Source organism: Gavialis gangeticus, unplaced genomic scaffold, assembly GCF_001723915.1.
Source record: "Gavialis gangeticus isolate Ggan-Ray unplaced genomic scaffold, GavGan_comp1, whole genome shotgun sequence".
Taxonomy (NCBI): Eukaryota; Metazoa; Chordata; order Crocodylia; family Gavialidae; genus Gavialis; species Gavialis gangeticus.
The window spans coordinates 10,608,569-10,628,933 of NW_017729008.1; the positions used below are offsets into that span (position 1 = coordinate 10,608,569).

The 20,365-nt window shown below is 40.3% G+C and overlaps 1 protein-coding gene across 1 annotated transcript in view; it reads left to right on the top strand.

Moving 5' to 3' along the window:
• The window catches only part of CELSR1 (cadherin EGF LAG seven-pass G-type receptor 1), a 321,619-nt gene that overhangs the window by 184,798 nt on the left and 116,456 nt on the right, over nucleotides 1-20,365 (top strand). The window contains exons 4-5 of the mRNA XM_019509377.1: nucleotides 2,555-2,670; nucleotides 7,338-7,426. Of these exons, the coding sequence (XP_019364922.1) occupies nucleotides 2,555-2,670; nucleotides 7,338-7,426 (205 nt within the window). The remainder of the gene's footprint in view (nucleotides 1-2,554; nucleotides 2,671-7,337; nucleotides 7,427-20,365) is intronic.

Here is a 20,365-nt window from a genome sequence, read left to right on the forward strand (position 1 = left end):
GCTGCCTGAGACTCACAGGGGCTGAGGCAGGCAGTTTTGGGGTTCGGGAAGGGACGAATTCCCCTCAGCTGCCCTTGGCTAGGGGACCCTGGGCTGGGGTGAGGGGAAGCCCCCCATGGCATGGGCTTCCTGGTGCCGCCGTGCTGGGCTGCATGGGCAGGCACCTGGCTGGGAGGAGGACTTCTCCCTCCCTCCTGTATCAGCCACTGAAGCAATCAGCAGCTGGGAAGTGGGTGGGGGAGTCCTGCTGGGGATGAAAAGCTCCCACTACAGAGGCTTTCCCTTTCATGTGCTTTGTAGACCCCGGCTAGAGGGGCTGGAGGTCTGTTCCCCTGTTGCCCCCCCCCCTTCCCTATGGGCTGACAGTTGCAGGATAAGGAGCAGAGGGGCGAAGCAGTCCCTACTTCACTGGAGCAAACAGCATAGCCCATGGCTGCAAAGCATCCTGGGATGCTGGGGGACTGTGAATTAACTCAACCAGGAAGGGATCTGGGACAGAAATTCCATAAACCAGTTTGACTTAAATCAGTTAAGTATGCTACTACATCCAACCAGGTTTATTGTAAACTGGTTTTGGCCATTTTGAAAGTGGCTCATGTGGACTGAATTTCTGTTCTGTTACAGGTTAAAAACCAGTTTCCATTCACTTAAACTGGTTTATGTCCCCAGCCGAAGAGACAAGTGCTGCCTTCCCCCCATCCCCCCCAACCTTTCCACAGCTGCTCCTTTGGCAGGTTGCATGCGAGAAGTTGGAGCCACATGCACCTGCAGCCCTTCCTGCTGGGCCCAGGAGCATGGGAACAGCATGGTAAAAGTGCAGTCCTACATCTGCTCATCCACAAGCCCACCTGCATAAAGCAGAGTGTGCTTCTGGGAGAGCAGGGGTGGCCAAGGCTTCTGGGAGGTGGGAAACAGCTGCAGGCAAGTGCTTGTCTGAGGTACACTGAGCACCTGGACAGGAGAAAAAGCAATTTCTTTGATTCTGGCATAGGGGCTGGGCACTTCCACAGCCTTTAGAGGGTATCACAGCACCATGGCACCCTGCCTGAGAATCGCTGGTCTATAAGGTGCTACACTTTCTGCTAACACGGCTAGCTACACTTTTCTCTAGATCATATTTAGTGTCTTGGATGATGTAATATCTGCTCTTGTAGATTTGAGAGGTAACTTTTTTATATTGGTTATTTGGTGTTTATTCTCCTTCAACACAGGTGGGAAAACTACTTGAGGATAATCAAGAATTAGAAGTTTGGCTAGACAAAGGATTTGCTGTTTCATATTTTGTGATTTAGGAGCATTCCTGTAATCCCACGGTGTCTAGCATCCCTCAGCCTTAGATTCCTCTCACAGCGCAACGCGTGGTGGTGGGGGTAGCTCATCCTCGTGACTAAAAACGGATTTTAAAAATAACCCATATGTTCACTGACTATGTTGCAAGCTAATGAGCATTCCCAGCGTTTAAATGGTTTGGAGCCTATAGGATCTACACACACCATATGTTCTCACTAAGGGCAGATGCCATAGTGTTTCTAAGGAAAGATAATTTAAAATCTCATGCTTATTTACCATAAACCCTCCTTGTCTGTGCTAAGCTTTGTTCTTATAGTTTGGGACACTTACCAGCTATGTCCTGCTTTTGCCACCACTAAACATGCATTTTATCTATCTTGCCTCTCTTCAACAGTTCCTTCATTCACTCTTACGCAAAGCGATATCATCAACTGGAAATTGTTTAGAATAAGTTATTTAAGGTGATTTATAAATTACATGTCTTAAGTTTAAAAAGAAAACAGTAAGAGTTCTTCCCTAAAAAAAAATGTAGAAATTCCTTTTCCTTGCCTGCTGAAATGTATCCAGCAAAGGAAATTTTGTGACCCCAAAACCAGCAACACTAAATTGCGTGTGTATCAGACAGGAAATGCAAATGATCATCAACGAAACAGTGAAACTGAATGCAGGAAATTAAAACAGACTGAAATATTTCACAGTAACACTCTCATTCAGCTAATTAATCGTTTTGGCCTTACAGGAAAGCATATATCTGTTTTTTACCTCTTTTCTTTAAAGATGTTTTGTTAGAGCTGGTAGAATTGTTAATCAAAAATACAGGTTGTTTTCCAAAACATTTTGAAAACATTTCACAGGATTGTGTTGATTTTGAGAAAAATGTTTTATATAAAAAGTCAAAATGAATTATTTTGATGTTATTGTCAGGCTAATGTTAAAATGTTTGCATTAAAATTTAATAATTTTGATTAATTTAGCTTTTATTTTTCTGCTGTTTTAAAATATGAATTTTAATATTGCATTAAGTGTTTTTCTTCATGCATACGTTATACAGTTATCAAAATGAGAGGCCTTAAATCATTTTTAGTATTCTTTCCTGGGAAATTTCCAAAATTTAAGTTAGTTTTAAAAGTATCATACAGTTACAGTACAATTTTATTTCATGAGATCAGGTGACTGATGTGGCATAATTTTTCAGAGTGATTTGATTGTACATTCTTCACTATAGTCGTTACATGAAAAATTTGTGTTCATCTATGTGTCATAGGTTTGCAACCAGAGAAAGAAATGCTCTTCTTCTTTACAATGGCCGTTTTAATGAAAAGCATGACTTTATTGCCCTAGAGATCATTGAAGAGCAGATCCAACTAACATTCTCTGCAGGTAAGGTGTTCCTTGACTATGTAGTCTGACATTTCTAAAGTTGCAAAGAGAATTACTTGTATTTTAAACCTATTTAAAGACTATGAAGTTTCTTTATTTCTTCATCAATTATTTTTACTACTGATTGATATGGTACTTTTTCATAGTTTTAATAATTTAACCAGATTTAATAATTTAGCTTTCATTTCTTGCATTCTTTATTTTTTTATATTATGGTTTGGTATCCACAGCTTTTCAATCATTGACCAATAACAACATGGGACACTTATCAAATCATTTTAATTTGCCACTGAAGACCAGACCCAAATCTCATCAAAATCAGCTGAAAAACTTCCCTTGGTTTCAGTAGGAATAGAATGAGGCCCCCCAAAAGTAAGACATTTTATCAGTCCCTCACTCCTTCGAGGTGGGCAAGAGAAAGGAGAATGCAGTGTTTTCATGTTTATCAATAATTTAACATTTCTGTTACATGACTAAGTGGAAAGAAAGATTAAAGAGCACTGTGAACTTGAGAAGAGAACTTGAACGCTGCCAGTGTTACTAAATGTCAAGGAGCTGCTTGATACTTCTAATATAAAGAAATATATTTTGGGAGAGGTACTTTTTGACAGGAACTATTTACCATAAGTAAAGCTTGCCAAGTATTTGGGCATTTATAGGTAGGGTGTATCATTCTTTCATGTTAATAGAAGTTCATCTGCCATTGGTAATGTAACTAAGAATTCTTATAAATAGAGAGGACATTAGAATTCAGATCCAACATAGTAACTATCTTGACAAAATGTGCGAAGAAGCTAGCAAGATGTTTCAGCTGCAGCATTCTTTGTTATAGTAGTGGCACTCACTTTCATAGATAAGGAGCATAATGGTTATAAACCCAGAGTGAGTTTATAACTCTACAACAAAAGATTTAACAGCAGACTGACAGCTGGCCTTGTAACCCATACTCACTTAAATGAGTGTTACCCTTATCTTTTTGTGATTAAATATTTTCATTGGTTTTTTTTCTTTACTATGTGCCAGCAAAGCAATGTGGTATATGCTATGCATGTTATCCTAAAATAATACATCAAAGAGAGGAAAAAGTAACAGTGAGTCAGGGGAAAAGGACTGCCTTTTATTTTCCACTTAGTAAAACTGCTGTCAGTAGAATTCATTCATGCATTTTATAGCACCTCCACATGGCTGCAGCTAGTACTCCTCTAAGCAATAGGAAGAAGCAAACTGAACATTCACTGCTAGGGATGACTGGAAAACAAGGAACTAATTTTACAGACATTTTAAGTTTTAGGCATTTGGTTTAATTGTATACTGGAGGAAAAACTGAGACCTTGGGAAAATATTTTGTAAAAATAGTGGGGGAAGACAAAGAGGGCAAGTAGAGAGGCAGAGGGTATCCAGAAGAGCAAACAGATCAGGAATTCAGGGATTTACCTAGGAAATAGAAGGCCCAGGTTCAAGTGCCTGTTTTGTGTCATTTTGGAGCAGGAGGCAAGAAACAAAGTTCATACCTGAAGTACTGAGTTGTTGGCTGCATCTTATATTCTGAGGTGGTTCTCTGTCTCTGCACTTGATCAGAAATTCAGTCCTAGATGAAAGTTTCCTCAAAATGTATGTGTTTCCACAAAAAGTTTCAGTTTCAACGTGTGGACATTTTCTGTTGAAAAAAGGATTTGTTGAAAAATGCCTAACCATCTGTCTTCATTGACACAATGGAAAATAAAACAGGCAATACATTGTTTATGGCCTGATTCAAAGCCCGTTGAGGTAACTGAGACTTTTCACTGACTTGAAGAGGCTTCAGCTCAAGTTCTTAGTCAATATCTCACATCCCCATACTAGCTGATGAATAAGTTTAATACATTTGCCTGGAAGGAATTATTTTTAGCTTTTTTAAATCCAGCAGGACGGATGACTAGTGGTTGATACAGTGGTTTGATGATGATTTCCATCTGGGTAGTGAAGAATAAATGGCACTGGCTGTTTCCCTCAAGCAATTTCTTTGTTAAGATGAAGAAAAGAAATAGGAACAATGATCGTGCAAGTGCTATGTTGAATGTATGATGTTCTAAAACTCTGTAGTCTGAGGAGTGCTACAATAGGTATTAGATGGGCAAATGTTTTTGCATATATTTGTATGTGGGTATATGAACATATACATGCAAATATAATCAGCAGCATAACATGGAGGGGGTGAACAGGGCCTGTGCCCAGTGCTGTCTAGGGAGTGGTATCAGAAGGACAGGGAGGGCATGCCTTGCCTCTCCTTCCCATCCCTCACTGTGCCTGCCCTTTCCAACTATGGCTTCAGTGGCAAAAAGATAGCATGAAAACTTCCCCACGCCCCCCAGCAGCAGCCAACCCTACTCCTCCTTAGAAAACTATAGGCCAGGTACAGACATTACACTTTTACTGGTATAAGTGATCAGAAACCGGTCCATACCCGTAACAGAAAAGAAGTTCCGCGCGCACAGTCTGAGATTTAAAAATGGTAGAACCCAATCTAAGATTTGCCCCCTGTCCCACCAAAGGGTGAATATGCATTCTGTTTGCTACCAGTCTAAACTATGCTACCTATAGAAAACTGCATAACTTAGTTCTGTCATGGGATTTTTGAATGTCTGTACCTACCCAGAATTCCCAGAATGCCGTGTACTGCACGACACATACTGCCCGAACTGCGGCTTGCTGCTGCTTCTACACACTGCCTCCTCCTGAAGCCCAGTTTATGGGGTATGTAGAGGTGGAAGAATGAGAGAGGACTGTCCCAGACACATTATTACCATGTTATACCTCTGCATATATTTTCTAAATGGAATAATCTTGTTATTTTATATTTTTCTTTTCTAAAAAGGATATTACCAGGTTGCATTTATGTCCAATTTGATTTGATTAAAAGAAAATATACAAAACATAAAATCAGTGAAATGGACTCTATCTCCATTGGAGTCTGTGTGCTCCTTAGCCATGAAAATTGGTTCTGTAATTTTCACTGGTTAAATCCAATGCACCTGTATCTATGTATCCTGATATATTTTACAGAAGGTTGGGCCCTTTGTATCTAAGGGCTTCTAAGTTTTGCTTCTTCATTATTATCTACAAAACTCAAAAACAGGTTTTAAGGAAAACTTTCTTAATTGATGATTGTTATGAAATAATGCATGATAGCTTGAGTGGATATTTTTTGTTTTACTTATTCTATATTCCCTGTCCTTTGCCTGCCTGAACATGATTCAGATTGTTAATACAACACCTTGAAGATAAATGACATTAGGCTAAATTCTGCTGTTACTTATACTCATGTAAATTTAGAGACTCTGTTTAAATGAATGAAATAAAGTTTGAATTTGTACTAGTTCAACTGATTGAATTTCCTTTGGATATTTGGAGATTCTCTTATTTAAAAGAAGAATGGTTAATGTTTTAGAGTTATAGGTGAAAACTAATGTGGTAATGCAAGTTTTGGACATGTTAGCTGTCAAGTTTGCCTGTAGAGTAACATGTCATAACAATGTTAGCAGGTAACAAGACAAAATAATTAGGGATCAGTGGAGCTTCACGGAGTGAAGACATGAATTTTTAACATATTTTTGTTTCAGTGAAAGAGAACCCTTTCAGAGGATGTAGATCGGATTCAAAACTAGGTTATATTGTTTAAATAAACAAAGTGTAAAGATCTGGCATTAAGAAATAGTTATGGACACAGAGGATAATAGCAGAGAGTTAGTGGCAAGTAGAGAGAAGAATGTGGTCTTTATGTGCAACATGTGATTGTGTGAGTTTTGTTAACTTATGGGAGGGGAATCTTTTCTGTGATGTATTATATAGACAGTTATTTTAACGTTCTTTCTTCTCTTCTTTCACTGGAATAGGAACTTTTGTGAAAGTGTTTAAAAGGGTAGGAGGGGAGATCCTATTCAGTCCGCCAGGCACATGTGTACTTTTGCTGTAAATGTTTGTCTTGTTATTACTTTGGAGCAGCACAAGTAGTCACCGTGCTGGTTGTTCTTGTTTGCATACCTGCTTAAAACCTTTTACTTGTTTAAATCCAACATATAGAAAACCCCCTTAATTTTAAATGATGAAAAGCTGCCAAACACATTCTTTAATCACAAGTTTATAAATTATATAAATACACAGAATATTTTTTTGAATACTGTGTTCACTGTTGGTGTCAAATTTCAGATTCTTAGCTTCATCTAGAAGTAATTTCCTTTCATGTACCACTGTGCTTTAGTCAGTACAATACTCCACAAACCAGAAATCAGTTTTGTGAATGAAAGAAGAAGCAGCAACATTTATATAAACTTTCTCAGTTGGCAGCTTCTTCAGTTTCTCTATTTGTCATACACATGTGCTACTATAGAATATAAAGATGTATTACCAAAATTACTTTCATATTTATGCACCCAACATTCCAGTAGAATGTAACAAAATTGAGGGTACTCAGGCTCTCACAGAATCAAACTCTAAATGCTTGCATATTATATTAACATTTGTGTATCCTGCCTTATATCTGGGTGTCTTTGGGGGAATGTGATCTACTGTATTCAAAGCAGAACTAATTTTGTATTCATGTTTTGAATGTTGCAGAGTATGATGATAAGTGACAGTATGAAATTGAGGTTTTTTTTCATTCTCTTAAAATATTTTAACTAACATTTCAGGGGAGACCTCTACCACAGTTTCACCATTTGTCCTAGGAGGAGTCAGTGATGGACAGTGGCACTCTGTTCAGGTGCAATACTACAACAAGGTAAGACAGAGAACTTCAGTGATGCTGTCTATAAAACACTAAAGGCAATGAACCAGATCCTTAGTTGGCTTACTCTTAGGATATTTTCATTAATTCTGATGGAGTGACACCACTTTACATCAACTAAGGATCTGGTGTAGTGTACATAGCTAATCTTTATATATTGAAAACTGTTGTATTCTTCCTTGGATTACTGGATATCTGAGGCTAGTACCTTATAGAAGTCTCACTGGTGAGATACACATTTCCCAGCTGCTTTTTCACTTTTGAGGTTGTTCATATGACAGGTGGAAGGAGGAAGATGGTTGGTTTTTGCTGCCACAGCTTCTTTACCAGTGTATTTTCTCTGTGAGGAACCTCTATCAAGGTCTTTTGATTGCCTTTTGTTTTATTACCATTTTCTGACAATAATATAAATTACAGTGTTTAAACAGCCAGCACCACATATTATATATATTTCTATAGACGTTTAGAATCATCTCAAAAACTGCATACACTATAAGCAGAGTAAGTTGGTGTAAACTTTTGTTACTGAAAAATTTAGTTGTGACATTTGGTAATTTTCAGTCATCAGGACTGATCCAACTAAATCATTTTTATTAGCTTTGTGAAAAAAATAAAAGTATGAGCAATAAGATATAATGGAGAAAAGATTATTCCATGCACTCAACTGCACTTGCAATGACACTAATTAAATGAAAGATGTTGGGACTCCAGTGTGTTCTGCAGGTTTCTTATAAGAAAGGTAAAATGCTATTTGTTGATAACTAGGTAAGAGTTCTTTGTGCCCACGTTATTTCTGTCAGGTTCCTGAGGTTAAATACCAGCACATCATTTAGATGCAGATTTCAGAGCACCTGTATCTAACAAAATTAAATAATTCATTTAGTTATTGAAAAGTGGGTCTTCTAAGTCTGACATGGTGGCATTATAAAGGATTAAATAAGGAAATAGAAGAGTATTGTTAGCTGCATTAGAAAGGAAAGAAGATACTTATGTAAGAAGATAAATAGAAGATGATAGATTAATGTAACCAGCAGGTTCTTTTTTCCTTCAGTTCTTTGTCCTTTCATCACAACTTGTGAGATATTTTGAGTGAGAAGATTAGAATTTTCATTAGGCTTCTTGATACTGTCTCCTTGCCTAAAGATATTGAATGGAGGAAACAAATTCATTTTCATGTATAGTTTTATTCTACTATTATGTATGTTCTTTTTTACTGCACTATGGAGAAACCAAAGTATAACTTGGTGTATGTGTGGCCCATGACATGATTAGAATCTTTTTTGTAATCTGTGATGCACTGTATTTTTATGTGCTTAGCTTTTTTCAGTAAATTGCTATACAAAAAATGATAAACACTTCATATCTTTCATGGTGACATTTTCCTCTTCATGGGCCAAAAAGCATATGAAAAGAACATACATCAGCTCGTGTCTCAATTGTACAGAGTGATCAGTAGTTTAGAATTCTGAAGTGTGCCAAAAAGATAAGGCACTGAGACAGCTCCAAGATATTCTTTAAAAGGCAAAGAAAGCCTATGTAGAGTTTAAAAACAAGCCTTTGCCTCATTTTCAAAATTCATTTCTGTTTAATAAAGTGATAGTACAGCTATTTTGCTGTTCTAACAAATTATTTTGACAGTTTTAAAAACATAAGCAATTTTTAGGTTTTTAGCTCTGACTTTAGGACCTGTCACTCCAAACTGGAGTGGAAAAAAACCCACTGGAGAGTGGCCCTGGATGCTGGATGTTAAGGCGCACTCACTCTTCTCTTCCCAACAGTAAATCAGAGACGTATTGGAAAGGAAGAACCATTCTGCAATGCCAGGGAGAGTCAGTGTTTGTCTATACATGACATTAACTGTGCAGTAGCCTAATTCTACTGTGCAGTACTATGCAGGGCAGAAACAGTGCTAATAAGCCACTGCGCAGTAGTGTTAGGCTGCTGCGCAGTTAGCATCACGAAAAAGCCGTGCACCAGCGCTACTGCACAGTAGTACTAGTTATTGTGCATTTATTTCATTCCTGGTTATACAGTTACTAAACTTAATGCGCAGTAACTATGGTGCATTAATGAATGTGTAGGCGCACCTTTAGAGTGCTCAGCATGCCCTGCGAGGTTCAGTAACTGGCTTTTTAGACCCTCTTGAGATGCGGCCCTTGCTTAACTATCTTCTTTGGAGGAGATTATTACAGATACTCACTTTCTGCTTTCCAATGTCTTTCTGGTTCTTTCTCATTCTGCCTCACAGTTTACTCCAGGGCTTTAGGAGAAAGGGATTCACAGGGGTTTAGCTGTGCTCTTTATTGTTGTATCCTTCCACCTAAGTTTCCTGTTCAAAATGTACCTAATCATACTTGAAGCAGATATGAGGTCACAGCTGTCTCTCCCCACCAACTTCCCCTTTCATTTCATGGCCTTTTTAACTGCTGGCAGGGCTGATTACATACAAATTTTATAAGCATGATTAGAGCTTGTGTCTGCACAAAATAAGAGAAATGAGAGCCTTATGCTTGTAAAATAATTCTAAAATATATATTCATATCTGCATTTTTTTTTTGGGAACAGGTTATTGGGATTGTTCATGTTAGGTCTCTCCTTCGTACATATAAATCATTGGCTTAATGGCAGATATTTGTTCTTGATCTCCTAACATTGTTGTGGAGGCTGTGGATAATCATTCCCTTTCTTCAGCCAGCTTCCTGACATAGAAACTCAATGCCCTATTACCATTGATAATTGACATCTCAAATAGGCTTATCAAGCATCAAAACATAGGATTTGATTCATCACTATATTACTCCAGTGTTATGCAGCATAACTTGGGCTGTAGACAGACATAACTTTTAACTGCTTTAAAAGAGAAAGGGTTGTTGCTACTTGGGAGTATGCATCAGTTGTTATAAGTGTTAGGTCTACACACTCCTGTAGTGGCACAGTAGAGCTAAATTGATGTAAATTAAACCCCAAATAAAACAGGTTTAAAGCTGCAATGTCTTTGCTGCACCTGCATCACTATAGGAGCAGGCAGACAGCTTATATGGGTGTTGTTTGTTATGTCTATGTATATATAGCCTCAGGGACTTTGAACTGGCATAGAAGTGGAGTAGCCTGGTTGTATATTTTGCATTCAGTGGGACACCACTGTACTGTTTGGCGCACCACTTCAGCTCTCCCCACAACCTCCTGTCCACCTCCAATTCCTGCCACAGGTGTTGGGAGGAAGAGACCTGGTTCCTCCCAAGGTCGAAGGATGAGGCAGAGCAGCTATAAGGGGGGTGGTGTGGCTCCCCAGGCTCTCTCCAACTTGGTGCCAGCCAGACCTGTTGTAGCTGCTGCAGCAGCAAAAGTAGCAGGGGATCAGGGCAGAAGCATAGTGCACCTGGTGCAGAGCAGGGGTAATATTCTGACTGCTGGAGTGTGGGGCCATGGTGTTACCTGCCATAGTTTAGGCTCTCTCCTCTCCAGCTGCTCCTGTTGCTGCTGAACAGGTGCGAGCATAGGTGCACCTAGGGGGTGGACTTCCCCTCTACCAGGGGTCAGCAGCATTTTTGGGTAAAGTGCCAAAAAGACCCACAACCTCAATTTGTAAGATGTTGGCATGCCAGGAGTGGACAGCAGAGGAGCTGCAAGGGACCCTATCCTTGTTGTGGCAGCACAGCCCTGGCTCCTTCTACAAGGTGTGTGAACCAAGCAAAATGTCTTTGTGTGCCATGCTCTGGCACACATGCCAGGCATTGCCTACCCCTGCCCTGTACTGATTTCAGCATTGCCTATAGCAGGGGTTGTCAACTGGGGGTATGTGTACCCCTGGGAGTACTTGGGAAGGCCCCAAGGGGTACGTGGTGGTGGCATGGAAAAGCAGGGGTACTTGGGAAGCACCACCGCCACATGCTTGTTCAGTGACTGGCTGCTGGGGGACCCCCTGATCTGCTCCATGTCCAGAAGGGGGTACCATCAGGAGGAGTACCCATCAGAAGGGGTACTCTCCTTAAAAAAGGTTGCAAAGCCCTGGCCTATAGCATGGACTCCCTGGTGGTTGTCAGTCTGCTGCCTGCGACTCATGCTCTGCTCATCACCTCCTTCCCAGATATGCTACTGCCTGTACCCTGGCTGCAGCAGCTGGTGGTGTCCACACCTGCCCCCACATTGCCGCTGCAATGTGGGGAGCCAAAGCTGTGGCACATAATGCCACTACTACTGCTGCTCTGTGGGGGTCAGCATGGTATTTCCTCTCACTCCTATCTTGCTCTGCCCAGAGCGTAAAACCTGCAATATCTGAGTGAGGGAGAAAAGGTCAGTGGGGACACATGGCAGATAAGGAGCAGCACCCTGTTTTCTCATCCATTTCCCCTCTCTCTCCTGTGGGGCATCCCAGGGAGGCTTAGCCTGGGGTTCTGCCCAGGCCTGGTGCAAGGAGCTCAGAACCCACTTCAGCAGGCTGCTTCCCCCTATCAGCAAAGAGCAGCACAGCTTGGACCTCCCTTTTCAAAATGCTAGATTTGTCCATGGAAACTGTTACCTTCTTATTCTGGTAAATCAAGTTTTCACATTTTCAGCAATTATTTAAAAAGTCAGCAAGGGTGGTCTGTGAGAACCACATACAAGTGTCAGGAATGTGCTATAATATCTAGAAAATAATGCAAACTGTGGAAAATGCCATTAAAGTTTTCCAGCACACAGAGAGCGAGTGACAGTGCAGCATGCTTCCAGGCAGCTACTCTTGCCAGGTGGTGATGGTGACAAGACAGAGCTATGACCCTCTTGTCTGCCCCCCTTCAGTTTCTCTTATGTAACAGAATTAAACAGCAGCAGAAGCAAATGACTAAAACTTTTTCTCAAAGGCAGTTCCTTGGCAGGCTTATGTTTGAACAGAGTTTGAGTAATAAATCCCTCTGAGGATTTTGCTAAGGCAGGGATAATGTAGAGATTTGAGTTATGCCAAGGCAAATGGGACGTTCTGTCTAAACTTGATATAACTTAGACATGTTTAAATAATAGACTGTCTAAAATGTATGGCTTCCCTTCAATTACACACAGCGCAGCTTTAAAGGGAAAGAGGATAACACCATACTCTCTGTTCCTAGTACAGCATTCATACTTCAGCCTTGCACCTTTTACAAGCTTCCACGTTTTCTCCATCCACACATCTGGAACTTTCATCTAGCGTCTCATCATCTAGCATCTTAACTGTTGTGCAGTCTCCTATTATCTGGCTTCTCTGCTCCCCACATACCCACCTGCAGCTGCAACTGCAGCTGCAGCTGCAGCCTAGAACACAGCTGCTCCTGGTAAGATGGTCTTTGCCTGTCATTTTCACCAGAAGTTTTTCCTTATTACATCACCCCTATGACTCCTCTTCACTGAGTCATTCAAGTTTCTTTTCCTAGTATTTTAAGAGTCATGCCAGCTTTGTCCTGCCCTACTAATTTGCCCTTATCTGTTGCTGAATTCTCTCCCCTGTCTGCTTTGCTAACAATGGCTGCTTCCATCTGCTACGTACTTCTCTTGCAAGCCTATTTGCTCTTTCTTCAATGCTATTTCTTGCATAGGAAGCTTGCTGCCTGAGCTGCTCCATATATCCTATACTTTGTCCTCTTTCAAACCTCTCCTCCCTCCTGTGCCAGGCTGCCTGTGAGAAACCTTGAAGTGATAATAGCTGACTAGATGACTAGTGGGGACTTCTGTTATCTACATAATGCTTGTAGCTCTATCCTGTAATATTAAAAAAAACCTTTAAAACTGTTTACTGTAAATCTGCCCCATCTGCTTATTTTCCTTCCATTTCCCCTGTGTCCTAGCACTCCCACCCTCACCCATCCATTTGTCAACCTCTCGAACAGTTACCTCCAGGCCTTCCTGCACACATCCCCCATCATTAAACTTCCTGAATTGATGCCTAAGGTTCCAACCACTCCGTTCTGAGAGTCCCTCTAAAACTCACTCAACAGCCCATAAGGATCTCAAGGCGAAGACAGAAGTGCAGGTTCCTGGTCTAACTCATGGCGCTTCGTAGAAAGCACCATGAGTTAGACTGATTCCTCCAACCCAACAGACATTAGCTGTTTAGCTGTTGGGTCAGGAAGGTTGGGAATCAAGCTTCAATTTGGAGCTGATCCAGGGAGACAGGGTGTATCTCTGAAGCTTCTTCCCCTAGCTCCACTCCCTCTCTTCTGACCCCCTTGCTGTCTCGGGATGGAAGGGGGACAAGGCAGGGGAGGGAGGTCCATTCTGGGGTTGCTCCACGCCAGTGGGGAGGGGAGGCTCCAATCCACCCCCTTATCCTCCAGTGCTGGCTGAGCAACCCCCAGAACAAGCTCCCTTCTCTCCCTTCCTTCCCCCCCTTTCTAAAAACAGTGCTGGGAGCAGGGCTGTCAGCCCAGCCCTGCTCCCATTGCATTCAGAAACAAGTTAATGAAGGCGCTCCACTTCAGAGCGCCTTCTTCTGAACCCTCATGTAATGATGGTTCAGATTGTAATGGGATTGGGCCCTTTTAAAGCACTCTGCAGCCGTGCACTTGTATATGGTCATGCCTGTAGAGCACTTTCAGGGGCTAGATTGGGCAAAAGTTGTTACTTCTGTCTGTGCCTTCATTGCTTTGTATTTAAAAGAAAAAATCCCATCTGCCATTTTCTGTCCTCATCTACCTTGCTATCTGCCATTAGGCTGTTAACACTTCTGAGCAGGAACCAATCCCCTCCAGTATGCCTGGAAGGCATCTTGCACACTGTTATTTATTTGTGAATGCTACCACAAATAAACAACTCTTTTCGATCCTTAAGCTGTGTTTGTGATGGAGCAGAGTGGAGAAATAATTAGTCACCCAATCTGGTGCTCACATGGGCTACTGAGGTTGGAATCAGATTCATGGCTCTGACTTCTCATAAGAGTGTCCTGCTTTGCTCCCGTTGCCATTTACCATTCTACAAACAATACTTTATATTACTCAGTTTCGAGGCTGTTATTCAAAGCCTGGAAAACGACAGGAGCTAGTCAGAAGCCATTCAGGTACTGCCTTTTCACTGTTTTTGTTGCCATTTATTATGCAGTTGAACAGAGTTTGGCTAAAGTACACAGAAGAGAGTGGAGTTTCTGTGCACTTAAATGTTTTGTGTGTTTAACGGATATGCAGGTAATCAACATTTATAATGTAAGCAATGAGCAGAAAATTGGATCTGATTCAGTTAAAAAATTTATGCACTTATCCAATATGAGAATAACTGGAGTACACTGCATTCCCAAATTTCTTTACATGAGAAAAAATTGGTAATTTGTCTATCACTGAAGCTTTCTCCTTTCTGTAAGAATTGGTGGTATTTATGCCGAAGTTAAACTGAATGTGCATTTTAATTGGCATTGCCAAAGCTAATTTTGGAATAAAATTAATACATAACATAGCTTTTCCTTTCTCACCCATTATATACAAGTTATTCTTATTTATGACTGATGCTTTCTTCTCCCAATGGCTACTCAGTACATTGCAGTATCAGACCCTTAATAAGGTGATGTGTAAATCAAATGGCTAATTGGGCAATAGACTGATTTTCTGTAGCAATGTCATAGGCAAAGCAACAAGGAGACATGTGATAAGGGCATGACAGGGCAGTTATGTGGCTCAGAAAGGGTGTGCAGATTGGTATCAGGACGGGCTCCAGTAGGTGGGGGGAGTAGTACTTCACCAGGCCGCAGACTATTTTAACTTTGTAGGGTGTTTGCATTTTATGCAAACTATTCAACAGATCTTATCTGCAAAACACTAGCTTTAAATAAAATTCAAGTGGGCTTTGACATTTGTAATGTAGTGAGTGACATTTTGTTAAGCGTAGCTGAAATTTAGATTCCATGAATGGCTGACTGGGGCGTGTGTAGACTCTTATGGGGGGTTCACAATTGCCTGGTAGTTGGTTGCATCTCTCAGCTGTTCTGAAACATGCCACTAGTGTTGATAGCTTTGAAATTTGTTAAGATTTAAGTTTGCAGCTAGAGCAAGATGTTAATCTTTGATAAATGTAGACTGGATCCCCAAGTTTTTTGTTTTGTTTTTTTTTTAACAAATTCAGAAGTGGTTTGCTTAATAAGATTACTGGAAATCTTGATTAATCTTGGAAATTTTGTTTTGTGTTTGTTCTGTTATTAACTTGATTAAGATCATGTTATTGAAAAACTCTCTCTCCATCAGTTTCTTCACAACTTAGTGAAGAATAGATACTTCAAATACCTGGGCAAAACATCAGTCCTTACCCCTTAAAATACACACGATTCTTCATACTGTTTGGACGGGAGGTCCATCTAGCTCTGTATCATGTCTCCAACAGTGACAAGCATGGGTGCTTTCAAGTCGGGGCATCAAGCATATGGCTTATGGCCTGCATACAGCCCACAGGGCTCCTGGAGGGGTCAGAAATTCAGGGTGGAGTGAACAAGGATGGGACCCACCGCTGAAATCTGGGGTGTGGAGCCATGGTGGGAATGTATGTGGGTGGCAGATGGGGACAGGCAAGTGACAGCTGCATTAACTCCTGCAGCTCCCTGATGCTACTTACCCTGCCTCCAGACCCAAAGACCACAAGTTACCCCACAGTCTGAATCCATCCTCAAGGAGCTCTGTAGTCTGGCTCTGGCTTGTGGGGCTGGGTGAATTGGACATCCCTGCTTTACAAAAACAGTATAAGACATGGAGCAGGTATAGAGTGGTCTATCCCATTATACCTCTCCAGTCATTGACAAGAGGTTAAATCCAACTTTTGCATAGTATACTTATTTATCTGAAAAAGGTAATGTGCAGCCAGTTACATTGTTCAGATCATATAATGGTAGCAGTGTAGATAGCCAAAGCTTAAAGAGACAAAGCTCACCCTGTTTTGTGTTTGTTCTGTCATCTGCTTCTTTATGCAATATTATTCTTAACATTAGGTGCAAGTTAGTTATTGATTAACTTTGACATCACTCTTTTACAAAACGTGGGTCAGGTTAAATGAAAAAGTAAACATATTCTAAGATGTAGTGTGTATTGTAATCCTTCCCAATTCCTCTTCAATCCCTCTGACCACTGGGCGAGGGAATTCAGCTTCATACTTGTGCAATTTACAGTGTGTTCATTAGAAAATGAAAGAGCACCTCTTACCAGTTCTCTTGTTCGGTGTTTTGTTACAGACACTATCATGCATATTTATGAGAAAAGAGCACATTAGCAAAGATGACTTTTATCAAAGGAGAGGAAGGAGTGATGCTTTATTTAAAATGCACACAGTATCAAGTGATTTTTTTTCTCCCCTGGTATCTCTTAACATTTTTTTTAGTTTTAATTGAAATGCCTGTAGTACATAAGCAGATATCTAGGTGGGAGCAGTGATGATTCTGAATCAAATTTCCTGGAGAGCCAACACCATGGGAATGGACTAGAAGCTATGAGCCAGCAAAGGTCAACCAGGGGTATTTTGCAGCCATACTCTAGTTTCAGGTATAAATTTAGAGTCTAGTCAACCACGCATTAACAAGGTGTCAGTTTATCTGCTAGCTATACAGTAATAGATATTTACTAACTGTTTTGGGGGAGAACTAAGTTTCTTGAAATTGCATCTTTTTCATTTCTTATTCAGTTGGTAAATATATGTAAAACATTTGTTATCTGAAGCATCCTGATCCTGCAGCCATTATTGTTGAAAGGTGTGTAGTTGAGTTTAAAGGTGACTGGTAGTGTAAGAAAAAACATCATTTAAAAATGTTTTATGCCATTTTTTTTCTTTTTCTCTGAAGTAAAGAAGGTCTCAAAGTTTTGTTTGTTTGCTTTGCATATTTCTACAAGATGAACTCGGGTCTTGCTTGCCTGGTATCTGGAAGAATATTTGGGCATCAGTTTAGGTGGTAGAATTATGATCTTGTAGAGAGACGAAGCATGTGAAACTCAGTTAATTGTGAAAGGTGATGTGTTTGCTTATCAGAGCTGAATGAAAAACAACTCCAAGAGATTTCAACACCTATGTGGACAACTGGTAAAGTAATTGTTTCCATTGTGGATGACAGAGAAGTTTTTTAGAGAACCAGTACCTACCTTATACAGAGGAATTCATAGGCACTTGACCCTCTTGCCTGGTAGTTTTATGACACATACAATAAGCCCTCACTATTTTGTTTAAAACATCAGTAAACTTTTGCTTTCCCAGGACTGCGTGCCTAACAGGGTTTAGCAAAATGTACCACACTTTAAGTCTGAGCTAGCCAGTGTGTTACCAAATATTCCTTTGGATTGGGTATCTTCTAGTTTTGTATAACTCTTCAAGTTGTCCTATCAGTAATTTCAATTCAGTTTGTAGAGTAGTCAGCCAAGGCAAACAAATGAATTTACAGATGAGAGGAGAAGAGAGAGAGTCCCTGTTTTTGTGCATTTGTTTTTGTGCTGAATGTGCCACTACCAAATCTTCCTCACAACAGACATGGTTCACAGCTTACTTTACCAAAATGTACATTGTTAAAAGTATAAGAATTATTTCTTTATTTTGGATGGAAAATGAAAGAAATGGGAAGATTCAGCCCCAGTAAACTAAAGGTTGGTGAAAAACAGAGATTGCAATCCATCAAAATCCATAGAGCAGACGCAGTAATGGACAGTAGCAGTGCCAGGTGCCCCCACTGCTTTGCTAATATGCCTCAACCCTAACTGGAGAGTGTAAACTATAAGCATTCAGCCCTTAGCCCCCTCTGAGTCTACCAACATGAGTGGTAGTGTGGTAGCTGTAGTGATATTGATATATGCTTGTTAGGAATGAGACCAAAACTACCAGGACTTCTGATGGTAACACCTTTCTGTAATAATAATGTCAAGTAAAAAATCCACAATTTGTTGCACAGGCAAGGCCACAACTAATCACAGGCTATATTTGTCTTAGGAAGTTTTAATAAGCCAGGTAATGGTTTATGTTTTTCACTTGTTGAAAACTTAAAAGGACTCTCCCAGTCGTTTAGTGTGGATGCAGTTTTGTTCAGAATTCAAGTTATGTCATCAAATTTATGTTAGTGCTTTTCCTGACTCATCACCTAAGGGTATAATTAATCATTTGGCAGAAGATAAAAATGTTTTAAGTATAGACATGTTCCTTAATTATAGAGGGCTCGTACATGCATAGTTATATGGCTTTACCTATGTGTTTATATGTTTATGCTGTCAGGGCTGCTTAAAAATGTTTCTGCCTGCTAGGCAGCATCCTTTTTGTAACAGCTTAGTAGAGCACAAGACAATTTCACCTACAGGCCAGGAATCCTGCACAGGGTAGAAAAACGTGAAGGCTACCTGGACAGTGTGCACACAGTGCATATTACGGTAATTCTGTTGAACCACAGGAAGACTTGAGCAGCTCTGCAAATGAGTCATGGAATGACTCACAAGAGTAATGATAGCAAGATCAGGCTGTATGCCTGTGAGAAACTGTTCAGTCTTCCACTAATGGTTAAGGATACATTCACTGCAACTGCTCAGAGCTCAAGAAGTGCAAAAGCAACAGGTGTAAATGCTTCAGAAGAAATCTGGAATGTAATAGTTACTTGAGCCTCCAGGCTTCCAGTAAGAAGGTATTTAAGACAAACACCACACTGTTTGCAGTAATTGGGTCAAAGGTATCCTCTTACATTTACAGCGTGTAATAAGATGCCATTCTTTTATCTCTTTAATTCATTGAGTTTCTTTAGGTAGTTGAGAGAGAGTGCCTAGTCCTTATTTTCAGATATTTGACCATCTAATGAATGGCTGAAGTAAATCTAAATTGAACAACTAGTCTTTCACAGTAGTTGCAATTTATGAGGGTGCTACTGTTGTCAGTCCCCAGTGGTGTATATGCATGGTGTTGTCATTAGTAAGAGCATCAGTTCTGTGCTTAAAACATGTTTTGACCAACTTCAGACACAGGCATCATTCTTGTTGGGCTGGCCTCTAAGTCTTTGTGCTGATATCATTTTGCTTAATCAGTTGACCCCAGGATTATAACGTATCTGTCTCTGCACTCCAGTGTTTGGGTATACTTGATCATCTTCCTGCCAACTTGAGTGTAAGGTAACAGCCTATAATGGGAAGGAGGCAGAGATTATTCCTTCTTTTTCCTAGAATATAAGGTGTGGGTTGCTGGAAAAAGGAGGTTCTCTATTTGGGTTCCTTAGCACATAGATATGAATATGGAGGAGTGGGAAGGAGCCCCTGAGGAAAGAAATGCTCTTTGCCTCTTCCTAGCCCTGGGACAAAATAGGTAGATGGTTCCCAGAGCAGAGGACTTTTGCTTTTTGGCCCAAGAGATTAGCCAGTATCTGGGGATTTACCTGGTTGTTTTCAGTGACAAGAAGTTAATGATGAGTTGGATATTTCTGTGGCACCACTATGTATAAGGCCTCCTAGCATTTACTCTAGGTCTGTCTGTCACTATATTTATGCTAGAAGATGACAGTCAAGCATAGTCTTTCTTCCCAGTGGCTAAATTTTCCAATTCAATACCTGCTGTACTTGGAAAAATATCTTACATTTTATTTTAATAGGAGCTCCCTTTCTCATTAAAGTCACCTGCACAAAAATTTCCATTGTAATACAAACAGGCCCCCTATGTGTTCATACTGGCTGTATCAGAGTCTTTTAACACTGTACTGTCTATGCATAAAATCCTATTCCATCCTTTAATAAATTATTTTTGAAACCATCAGCATCAATTTGATGAATTATCTCACAGGCCACAATAGTCCTTAATTTAGATGCCATCAGTGACAGGTAATTTATGTCACTTCTATAAATTTTTATGCTGAGAATGACACCAAACTGTTGTTTCAGTTATGGTGTGATGCCAGCAGGACATCTAATTTTGAGTCCTAGTTCCCAAATGAGCCGAGTTCTCATTATGTATTATCCAGAAGTCTGCAGAGGGTATTTGACAGAGGCAATCGGTGCCACAAGGCTGTATCCT